The 12,017-nt window shown below is 54.2% G+C and overlaps 1 protein-coding gene across 1 annotated transcript in view; it reads right to left on the bottom strand.

Moving 5' to 3' along the window:
• TRARG1 (trafficking regulator of GLUT4 (SLC2A4) 1) overlaps positions 1 to 12,017 on the bottom strand; it is a 15,787-nt gene extending 3,770 nt beyond the window's left edge. Inside the window, exons 1-2 of the mRNA XM_027625024.2 lie at positions 11,089 to 12,017; positions 154 to 286 (exon numbers count right to left, since the gene is read on the bottom strand). Coding sequence (XP_027480825.1) covers positions 154 to 286; positions 11,089 to 11,475 — 520 coding nt within the window. The 5' untranslated portion in view covers positions 11,476 to 12,017. The remainder of the gene's footprint in view (positions 1 to 153; positions 287 to 11,088) is intronic.

The raw sequence follows: 12,017 nt of genomic DNA, 5'->3' as shown, positions 1-12,017 counted from the left end.
ATGGGGTCGCTTCTCAGAGAGGATCAGCCCGTGTCCCCCACAGGCTCTTACCCCATTCCCCACCGCCCCCTCCCCAGGGAGCTGGGCTGCACCCTTCCGTGGTCCTCACCCCGAGCAAGCTGGCTCACTCAGCTCCATGTGGCTGAGCCTCACCTGTGAAATTGACGGTCATGGCCACAATGATGATGATGATCCCCATAATGATGAAGGTGATGCTGAGCAACCGGGCCAGGCGGCCCAGCCTCCGGGCCCCATCCAGGTCCCCCTGTTGCACGCTACTTCGGGACTGCAGAGAGACGGAGGCAGAGACTTCGGGAAGGCTGTTCCCAGCAGACTTGTGGGGGGCCCCTTGCCTGCACCTCCCGAACCCACCCAGCCCCCACCACAGCCCACATTGCAGTACCCACCTTGGGGACAGGAAGCAGGCTTCTCCTGCAGAACTGGCCTGGACTCCCACACCCCTTGTGGGAACCCCCAACCAAGCCTGCCCCTCACTGGAAGCAGAACCAAGCAATGCAGGACACTTCCTCTCAGGACGGTGATGAGACAGGCGGCAGGTGGAGACTGAGGGTGCGGGAGGGTGGGCCGGGGCCAGGCCATGCTGAGCTGGCAGGAGCAGGTAAGCCAGGCCTCCCTGGACCCCTGCCCAAGGCTCACTGCTACAGCCACACTAAGACGGCCCCTTGGCTTTTTCTGTGGCCCGAGGTGCCTGCCTCTTTTCCTCTGTGACCCCCTCATCCACAACAGGAGAAAAAGTGCAATTGATCCTCCCTTCTCGCATTTCCTACCCAGGAACCACATCCCTGTTCAGCCAAGTCGACTTCCCAAATCACATCAGAAAGGCGGGCATCTTGGGCTTGAACTAGAGAGGCTGGGGTGCGTGGGGAGCCACGCCAGGCTTCACAGGGGCCCATTTGATGCTTTACTCTTTCTCAGTGAGCTTGGTTTTTCTCGGCCTTATTTAATTTGGTGAAAGCAGGTGGGTGAGTGTGGGGATGGCCAGAAAGGATCTTGGGAGGTCCTGGAGTGGCTCGATAGGAGGTGTGTCCCAAGCACGTCCATGGAGGTGCCACACCCCTGCCCGGGATGGTTCAGGAGTCAACCTGCTGGCCGGGGCTGGCCTGTGACCTCCAGACTCTTTTAGCTCTGGAACTCTCTGATGCTTCCTGGACTTCTAGAACAGCTACAGCCAGGAGTCCCCTAAAGGTGTGACTGCTTTCAAGGTCTAAGACCACTTATTTGGTTATTTTATTTTCCAATTATTGGAGGCTCCTGAGTTCAGCATGGAAATGTAGTTGAGTCCCTTGATGATGGTGGTGGTGGTGGTGGTGACGATTTATTGAACGCTTACTTTGTGCCGGACAGCTTGCTAAGGATGGTACCTGAATGATCTCTTTGAGTGATCTCACAATCCTGTGCGGTTGGCAGGATGTTGTCCACTTTTAAAGAAGCTGAAGTTCAGGGAGGATACATTTTACCTCTCTGTTCTCTTCATGAGGGCGCCACCCTCCCCCAGGTCCTGTCCTTTTCTCGGAGAAACCTAACCAACCCCCGGCCCTACCCCATGGCTCCCCAGTCAAGCTCCTAGAGCCACCTCCTGCCACAGTGTTTGATGCCATCAGATTTGCTTTGCCTCAGATCTGCTCCTGGCCTTGTGCTCTTGGCCACTGGTCACAGCCTGGAGTCCTCGGTCACAATGCCTGTCCCAGGCCACCCGACCAATAAGTTTCCTCTCCTGGTCAATTCCATTGCAGTCCTCCCCGGCAGCCTTGCACATGCCCTGGGTCCGTGCCACTCCTCACTCAAGCCAGCACAACGGCCTCCTGAAGATCCAGCCCCCAGCTCTATGCTCTTCCTCTCCAGGCCACTCCCCACACCACCATTCCCCTCCACAGAGATTGATGGCAGGCCCTGTGCTAGGTCCCGGGCAGCGGTTGTGGGGTGGGATCAGAGAGGAGGTGGAGAGTCGGGAGCTGATGCTCGAGTTTAAGGAGATGATGGTGGCTTAGCCAGTGATCCTGCCCAGCATCTTCCACAGCCCCCAACTGTCCCCAGAGCAAAGTCTGAACTCAGGTTAGCTTTGCCCTTCCAGATTTTATCCTCTACTCTTCTCTTCCACAACCTCTGGGCCCAGCCAGTCTGAACTCCTCCAGGTCTGAGCACCTGCCAGTGCAACTCTCCTGCCCGCCTTCCCGCTCCCCCTCAACCACCTATGACATCCTCTCCATCCTTTGAGGACTGCCTCCAATGCCACCCCCTCGGGGAAGCCCACCAAGACTCCTCCACCTCCACCAGAATAATAATAATAATAACCCCGAACCTTATTTATACATCTACCTTGGACCAGGAACCATGTTAAACCTTGCCATCCAGCAGAGCATTAGAGCATCCTAACACTGCTATGAGTTACGGAGTGTTCTTAGACCATTTTATAAATGAGAGGCTGGAGCACAGAACAGGTGTGAGAGAAGCAACTGGAGAAGGGAAGAAAGGCCAGGTCAGGAAGGGCCCTGTCTATCACAAAACGGAATCTGGATTTTGTCTTGTAGGCATTGTGGGGAGTGGGGGGGTTACAACTGGGTGAGACAAATAGAGGATTTCATCAAAACAGGAGAGAAAATGATCCAGTCAGAGGAAGAGGCTGAAAAGACCAAGAAGTGATTGGTGCCCCAATGTCCCAGGGCAGTGGAGAGAGAGATCTGAACTTGAGCACAGAGATCAACTATAGGCAGCAGAGGAGACTACTGCCGTCCTTGGAGACTGGACAAATGTGGGTACAGGTGGTCTCACACCTCAACAGGTCTGCAGGTAGGTCTGGGCAGAAAGTTGTGAGTGTCCATGACTCTGGACCTCAGGGTGCCCAGTGACAGTGGACGAGTGTCATCCAGTGAGAGATTAAAGAGAAGGTAGGTCTGGCTTGAGGAGGGGCATGGGCGGGGGCTTAGGCAACAGCCCATCCTGAGACTCACAGGTGCACCTGGACCTGGCAAGGACTCAACCGGGAGCAGGTGCAGCTCCCTACAAGGGCAGCCCAGGTTTTGGAGCCAGACCTCCTGGGGGCCTGTCCCCACCCTCCACAGCTGTCCCAGCTGCATGACCCCGGGTGAGAGGCTTCTTCTCTGTCTCTCCTCATCCTCACATACAATCAGGTATGAGTTCCTAACCTTTCTAATGTCCCTCAGGTCTGTCTGTACCTTTCCAGCCAACTCCACTGCCCTAGCCCACTCCCACGATAGATTTCATCTAGAGGCTACACTAGCCTCCTCCTCACTAGTCTCTCTGCTCCAGCCTTGCCCCCCGCCGACTTCTTCTCAACAGCCAAGGTCAGGTCTTTAAGCCATAAGCCTGGTCACATGACACCCCATAAAATGGACACATTTTTTAAATGAATTTTTTGTTTCTTTTTTTAATTTTTAAAAAATTTTTAAGTAGGCTCCATGCCCAACGTGGAGCTTGAACTCATGACCTTGAGATTAAGATTAAGGTCGCATTCTCGACCAACTGAGCCAGCCACATGCCCCGAAAGGGACACATTTTTATGCCTCGGCGCTTTTTTGTGGACTGCTGCCTCTGCTGGAATGCCTTTCCTCATTGCCGTGTTGCTACCTCCGTAGCTCTTCTCACCCTTCAAGAGTCACCTCCAGTAAAACTTTCCTTGGTGCCCACAAGCAATTAATCAGTCCCTCCTTGGGGCTCCCGTAGCATCTTACACCATGCTCTTTTCCTCCCTTCCCACCTTGCGTCATTAGTTCTTTTGTCAATCTCTTGCCCTAGACTTGAAGACAGGGACCGCACAGCCTCAAGCTTGGTGTCCCTCTTATGTAACCTAGGGACTGGCCCTAAGAGGCGTTCAGTAAGTATTTGAGGAAGTAAAGAATGAAAGAAGAGAAAAAGCATGAGAGGAGAGTCTGTTTTCTAACCACTGAACTTAGCCAGTGGAATGCTCCAAGTTAATTGAAGATTCATGAATGAAATAAAGGCAATGGGTCCCACAGGAAAGATATCTGTTATCTGGGTTTTGGCCCCACCCACTAGCCCATGCCACCTCCAGCTCTCTGCATGGCCAGCCCAGGTCACTGAATGAAGGACTTCAACACCAAGGCAACACCTTCCTCTTGGGAGGAAGCGGAGGCAACATACAGAAAAGCTTCAGGAATTTCCAGGAAGTTCGGCGTTAGAAATTCTGGGGCTACCTTGAATCATTACCAAGAGACTCATTCTCAGCTGTAAGCATGGCACGCGGTGGGGGAGGGGCACAGGGCTGGAGATGAGTCCTGCTCCTCACTTGCCAGAGAAAATCACTGTGCACTGGGCAAGACATTGATTCAGGACCATGGAGAGAGGTGCACATGTCGTTGCTTGGGTATGAGAGGTGGGGAGGGGAAGCAAGAGAGGCAGAGATGAATTTTTCAGTCATCTAAACCCAATCCCTCTTCTGTATCCACAGAGCCATCAGCCTATGCATCCCAGTCGTGCATGTTCCTTTGAGCCTGAGAGACAGCGTTGAGGGAGATGCACTGGGAAAGACCGGATGAGCAAGGCAGACCTGACTGCACCTGCTTTGTTGGATCATACACTTTATGTGTCATACGCCATCCAATGGTAAACCTCACAACTCTTCTGTAAGTCTTAGTTTTCTGATCTGTAAAATGGAGTCAATAGCTGCCTTGAAGAGTAGAGCCCTACTTTTATATATAGAAGTTGCTCGCCACTAGCTGGCACCCGTTTCTGAAGTCCCCCCCATTAGTTTCCAAGTGAAAAACCCATCCCTGGACCTCAGGGATGGAAGAAGACCCTTCATTACTTTTTATGAGTAAATTACCAGCCGCCTTTCAAACTCCACTTAGTGGCATCCTCTTCGTCTTATACAAAATGGCTCAAGTTGGAGACACAATGATAATTGCAGTGATGGTTGTAATGACTGTGAATTAATAGATCATTTGTGATTGCAATGGTTGTGGGAATGGTAAGGGAGAAAATGAATTCGGGTTAATAGGTCAGTGAAGAAAGGCACTGAAAAAAGTCTGAGAGCTGGTAGGGGGTGGGGAGGGAAGTGATGGGGTAGGGAAGGTGCTGGGGAGAGCTGCCAGGGGATGAAACCAGCCAGGGGAAGGTGGTAACAGAACTTATCGGGAAAGAGCTTCCTCCCCCCATGAGGCTCTGGTCAAGCCCTAGCAGATCTGTGGAGAACTGAAAAGATGTGATCAGCTGCTCAATGATCAGCTATTTGTCCTTCCACAGAGATCAAGCAAATCCGGGCAGGTCAAAGCCAAGGGATGTGCCTCCCCATGCCCCCTTCACGTCCCTCTCTCTACAACAGTGCAATTCTTTCTGGAATGCCCTGATTACAGGGTTAACTTCAGTTGCTGGAGCGTGGGGAGGCATGGGAGGGGTGTGGTCCTGGGGAAGGAGTCGGGGCAGCTGCCGTGTGGTGGGTGGGAGTGGGAGCGGTTGAGGATGCTTAGGACCTGGAGACAGCAACTGTTTGCCAACGCATTCAGAAGTATGTCAATATTCTCAGCCACATGTCTGGGTGCCAGGTGTCAGTGCTGGTTGGGGCTCAGTGCTCCCGCTGGGTGAACGCGTAAATGCATGAAAGGGAGCCTGCAGCAGGTCAATTAAATAACCAGGTCATCCAGAATGCCTGAGAAAGGAAGTGTTGAGCCACTCTGGACCTCTTTCACACTCCTGCATGGGGTAGGAGGAAAGACAGAGAAGGGGCTGCTCAGAGGTCTCCACCAAAACCACAGACAGGGCTGCCCCTCCCCCCAATAGTGTCATGAGGGCTGACACTCCAGTCTCCCCCAAATTGGCTAAAGTCAGAATTGCTTGTCCACCGGGGATCTGCCCTTTCCTCTGACAGTACGGTGTTTCATTTAGTGTTAGTGATAACAGTAACCATTGCCATTTTCTATGTGGCAGGCTCTGTGCTAGGTGTTTTCACACATATTAACCCAGTTAATCCTCCGGACAGATTTATGAGGTCGACGGTCTTATTATACCTATTTTATAGATGAGAGAACTGAGGCTACAGAAGGCGGTTGAGGGATTTGGACACGGTCTCATGGCCTGGGAAGCACACCCAGGTCTATCTGATGCTGGTTTAAGCACTGTTGTCAGCTGAAGGCCTGGGGTCCAGCTCCCCTTGTGGACAGGACACCTTGCTGGCATTGAGGAACATGGCCTTTTCTCAGCCTGACCCAGGAGTAGAATGGATGAAGCCAGGTGCCCTGGCCACCTCGGGAGGCTCAAGGGAGGCTGTGGTGCTGAGCAGGGCTGGGTCTGGATACCTGAGATCCCAGCCCCTTGGGTTGAGCTCCTGTCACAGCAGGCCCCTGTCTGAGTCACAGTGGGAAGGACACTGCTGGTCCATTAGTCTCCCACTGGTGGAGTCAGTAGGGGTGGGGAAGGGCAGCGGGTTGGAGGGGGGAGAGTGGAGAGAAAGAGGGAAGGAAGTGGATTCTTCCCTCCCTGAACAAATGCCCCAAAGGTTTGGCTTTCCTGGGAGGGACACACCATCCTTGTCCCCAGAGGTAGATGCAGGGTGGGGTCATGGAGACAACACTAGATTCAACATCCGGCTGACATGCCTCTTACCAGTTGTGTGACCATGGGCAAGGCACTGCTCAAGTGTCCCTGTTGCCTCATGTGTTAAATGAGAACAATTAGCCCTTAACACGGGGCTCCCTCAGGCTCCTTCTTCCTGGCTTCTCATGGTTCTCTTTGGAAGTTCGTTTCCACAGCTATCCTCTCCCTCGCCACCACCCCACACGGCCCCTCTGCTGAAATCTCAGCCCCTGGTGTCTCTCTCATGCCTCTCTCACACAGCATCTGTCCTTCGACGTCTTTGAGCCTCAACCCGTGACCCCTCTCTCTCCTCCAAGGTCATCACAATCTTCCCAGCCTCACTCCCTCCTAGTCCAGCCTGATCCCTGAGTGTGCCACCTCTGCCCCCCTCACCAGCATCATTCTGTGCCACTGGGTCTGCCCTCATGGCAACTCTGCCATCCCCAGCCTCGGGTCCAATGTCCCATCTGTGACTCCATACCTATAGCTGGAGAAAAAAATGCACCACCACGCAGGCTGATAACAACTCAGACCCATGGTCTCCAGCCTCAGCAGAGCCCTCAGGCCATTGACCTCTCTGTTCCTTGTCACCTCTCCTCTCCCCTGTCATCAGGCCCTTCTTTCTCAGCAAATGGCCTTGCCCTCCACATCCCTGGTGGCTTGGAGCCCATACAGCATGAGCCAGCTCCTTTTCCTTTGAGTATTTTTATCTGCTTCTGCCCTCATGGCCTTTCCTGCAGGCTCCCGGGGACGGGGTCCTTCTTCGGGATCCCATCTCTTCATGAAACTCGTCCATCACCTCTCTCCTTTTTGCCTAACCCTGTCCATCACCAGGGTAATGGTGGTCGGTAAATGGCCCAGCCAGTGGACACTCCCATCTTTATTGGACCTGACCTCTGCACTGCATTTGACCATCCCTCCTCCTTTCAAACTCGCTCCTCCCTAGGCGTCTCCCCCTCTCTTCTAGTTAGCCTCCCACCCCCCGAAATCTTCTTTTCAAAACTCTTTCCTGGGGCACCTGGGTGGCTCAGTCATTGGGTGTCTGCCTTCGGCTCAAGTCATGATCCCAGGGTCCTGGGATCGAGCCCTGCGTCGGGCTCCCTGCTCAGCGGGAAGCCTGATTCTCCCTCTCCCACTCCCCCTGCTTGTGTTCCTGCTCTCTCTCTATCTCTCTCTCTCTGTCAAATTAATAGATAAAATCTTAAACAAAAAACTCTTTCCTGTCCACTTCCTTCTGCCCACCCCTTAAATGCCGCAGTCCTCAGCGCTGTCTTCGAGACAGCTCTATCTCAGAGTTGGATAATCAGGAGTGTGAAGAAAGTGCTCTTACTTTCTCTTCAACAATCATCGGTGCCCTCCTTCCTAAGCCACTGCTTGGTCCATGCCTTCATCAGCCCACCTGGACTGTCTCAAGAGCCTGCTATGGGGTCTCCCTGCCCCCAGTCCTGCCAGGTCAGCACATTTCCCACAGTGCAGGTGGGTGTTGGTTTTAAAATTTGAACAGACCACATCATGCCTCTGCTTAAAATTTTTGAGGGGCTCCTCGGGGCCACTGAGATAAAACTTAAATTCCTAGAGCGGGTCCCTGCCCACTTCCTTCCATCACCATACCCTTGCATCCTTTGGGCATGTCAAATAGACCATGTCATCCATCCTCCCAAATGCCTAGCATGGTGCCTCATTGGTAAAAGAGGCATATTCATTCAAGGGGGATCCAGTCATTCTCTACCATTTAGTTGCCTCCAAACAAACAACTTGCCAGTCAAGTGAATGATGGACTGGATAAATAAATAAATGGTCTGTGTTAACAACTCTTAGGTTTCCAGAAACCCCATCGGCCCCTTGCCAGGGCCTTGGTCCAGACCTCTTCATTTCTCACCTAGTGCTCCTGCAAAGGTTCCTTCTCCCAACTGCCAGGCTCAGAGAGGCTCCTGCCACCCCTCCTCTTATCCTGCACCAACCTGCTCCCCCAAAATAGAAACCGGACCACACCTTTCTCTGGCTCCGGGCCCTGTGATGTAAATGCCAGGTGAAGCTTGCTGCCGGTCCCAAAGGACCACACACTCACTGTATGATTCCACTGGTATGAACTGTCCAGGAGAGGTAAATCCATAAAGACAGAAAGATTAGTGGTTTGTTAGGTCTGAGAGGGATCAAGGGAGAGATGGGGTGATTAAAAAAAAAAAAAAGGATGGGTTTTTCTGGAGATGAGGAAAATGTTCTACAACTGACTATGGTTATGGTTGCATGGATCTGTGGAGATACTAAAAATCTTTGAATTGTACACTTTGAACAGGTGAATTGTATGATATGTGTATTATATGTCAAAGCTCTAAGAAAACCCAAAAAAAAAACTCATGATGGCTTCCCACCCCCGGCGAGGGAGACACTCAGGTCCCACTCAGTTATTGCTAAGGTGTAAGAGCACTTGCTCTTCAGCCCTTCATGCAGCTCATCTCACTTCACCCTCACATAGCTCTCTAATGTAGGTGTTATGTGACACCCATTTTGCAGATGGGAATACTGAGAAGAGAGATTTCAGTGACTTGCCCGAGGCCCCACGATACGCTGAGGTTTTGTCTAGCATGAGCACTTCTTGCAATGGGTTATGGGATCTGTTTACAAGTTTCTCCCCACCGGACTGGAGGCTCCTGGGAATCGGTGATGGGTTCTGGCTCTGGCTTAGCACCGGATTCCCTGCCCCTGGCCCAGCGGCCTCCGGAACTGACTCAGGAACCTGAGAAGGCTGCAGAAAGGCCCTGGGGGTGGGCTCAGTGGTCTCACAGTCTTGGATGCAGGCGCCTTTGACAAAGGCAGCGTCTACCCAGTCTGCACCCTGCCGCCCCCACAAGGAGATGGATTCCAGCAACTGTTCTCTCCTGGGCCCTGTGTGGCTTCCCTCCCCGAAGCCTGTCTCCTCTCCTGGGGCTTCTCACTGTAACCAAGAGGTTGGGCCTGCCCAGAACTCCCGGCTGCACCCCTGGTACCAGGTTCTGCCCCCAGCCGCCCCCCAAGTACAGCAGGCAGCACAGGAAACTCCTCAAAGACCCCCCAAACCCAGCCCCTGCTCAGTCCTTGCTCTTGTGCCCATGCCAAGTCTCAGGAATGCCACCGGGGTCCCCTAATGTCTTGGCAGGGGGAGCTAGATTTGATGGGGAGTCAGGGAAGGCATCCCTGGCTGGACACTGGGCCTTTGTGAAGTGGAAGGAGGTGTTTGAGGCGACAAGGGCTTTCTCAGAGGACAACCCGGGGGGCAGCAGGAGTGACCACAGCTCCTGAGGACTCAGTGATAGATGACTCAGCAGGGGAGTCACTCCAGAGGGAAGCAGACAGCATCTCCCCACCCTGTCCCCCAGCCCTGACCAGCCTGGGGCTGGGGGTTTACTACTCCTGCTTTCTTTTTACCTTTTGGAAGCCATTGCCTGCCCGGTCTCTCTCTCACACCCCCCTCCTTCTTCCTGGACCTCAAAAGTCACTTGCCAACATCTACGGACATTTCTGTGGATCTTCTTTTTTTTTTTTTTTAAAGATTTTATTTATTTATTCATGAGAGACAGAGACAGAGAGAGAGAGAGGCAGAGGGAGAAGCAGGCTCCCAAGGAGCAGGGAACCCGATGTGGGACTCGATCCCAGGACCCTGGGATCATGACCTGAGCCGAAGGCAGACGCTTAACCATCTGAGCCACCCAGGCACCCTCTGTGGATCTTCTATAAGTAGTTCTATCCAAATGGCTTGGTTTGGAGACAACCTAAGACCGTTTACTCGGAAGCCTAGGGGACAAGTGTGTGAGAAGCAAAGACTAGCCCACATGCTCCTCCTTGGCAGGGCCAGCCATGTCCTCTGACACACATTTTTCACCCACGGCCCAGACCTCCCCTACCCTAAAAACAGACTAAAGACAGATGCTGAAATCAGTGTGACACCAAGTCCAGAGGGCCCCAGCAAAAACAGCCTGCCCTCCCCAAAGGGGCAGCCTCGGGGGAGCCAGGCCCCAGGGCCCCCGGCGCATGGCAAGGAAGCCACAGCTGAATCTTGGAAACCAGAGTTGGCAAAGGCCATTGGAATACCCAGGGGGCCCGGGGTGAGGAGTGGGGATGGCTGGGTCCCCTCCCGAGAACTCGGGGTCCTGAGACCCCACACTGGCCACAACTTCTACTGACACACAGCCCCGCTCAGAATGACTCCTCAGGACACCCCCTGCAAAAGGCAAGCCCCCCAACTTGCCTGCCTTGCTGCAGTGTAGAGTTTGGCTCCAGGTGGCTCCCTGGGGTCCCCTCCCCAGCAGGGATGTGTGCAAAGTCGGGCTGTGACACTGAAGAGCAGAGAAGAGGGAGGACAGCAAACAGAAGGTCTCCTGGCCCTGGCCCCCTCTCCAACGGGGGGCAGTAAGCCCGGTGAGAAAGGGAGTCTGCCCTCAGCCCCCAGCCCCCAGCTCTCTCTTCCTCACGCCCTGGGCAGAGGGTCTGGCGTCTGCCCCGGGAACACGCCTGCTGAGCCCTGGAACAGAGAGCAACACTTACCATGATGGAAAAGATGAGGGGGATGAGGTTGAGGGGCCACACGGGGCAGAAGCAGGAGGCGATGGCAAGGATGAGGTAATCTTTGGGGACTTCTTGGTCCTGGGCAGAGGACGCAGTGGCAATGGAGGACGCCCGTCTAGAGCTGGCCCGAGAGGCCGACCAGGGGAGGGTGGCATCCTGGTGCCCCTCGGATACCACCTTGAAGGGCAGGCCGTGGCCATTCTGCTCCAGGTCCAGGGCCCTCGAGAGGGACTTGGACAGCTTCAGTGGCTTGTCATCCTTGCCTTCCACCTTCGTGAGAAGCATCTCCATCTCTGGCAGGTCCAGGGGTAAGGCGGTGCCTGGCTCCTGGGCTGAGGGAAACTGAGGCTGCAACGGGTTGGCCATGCTGGCTTGGGCCTTGGGTTGCTCCAGCTTCAAGCTGAGATGATCGGCTCCAGAGAGAGCTCAGCACACCATTCCTCTGCCCAGACTGGGGGCTGACAGGTCAGGGGCAGAAGCGTCCCCCAGGGGAGCAAGGGCTACCCGGGAGCTGGCCGAGGTCGGCTTCTCCGGACCAGCTGAGTTCAGAGGCTGAGGCCGGCCCGATGCCCCCGCAGAGCTAGCTGGAGCCTTCAGCTCTGTTCAAGTTTGAGGCCAACTTTGCTGGTGCTGCTGACAGCACAGATGGGCGGGGAAGTGACAGAAAGCAGCTCCAAGAGCAGAGTGAAGACGCTCCTCTCCCGGGTGAGGCTTAGGCTAAGTCAGAGAGAGAGAGAGAGAGAGAGAGTACACCACACAGCCTCCCTCCCCTCACCCTCCTCAGAGATGCTTTTTCTTTTCAATTCCCCACTCCCCTGAGAACTGCCCAGCAGTGTACTGCCTGGGCCCTAGCCCAGCCCAGCCCAGCCCAGCCCAGAGGGACTCGGGTGGGCCTCTCGTTTCCACTG

Source organism: Zalophus californianus, chromosome 16 (assembly GCF_009762305.2).
Source record: "Zalophus californianus isolate mZalCal1 chromosome 16, mZalCal1.pri.v2, whole genome shotgun sequence".
Taxonomy (NCBI): Eukaryota; Metazoa; Chordata; class Mammalia; order Carnivora; family Otariidae; genus Zalophus; species Zalophus californianus.
This window is presented reverse-complemented; position numbering and strand designations above follow the sequence as displayed.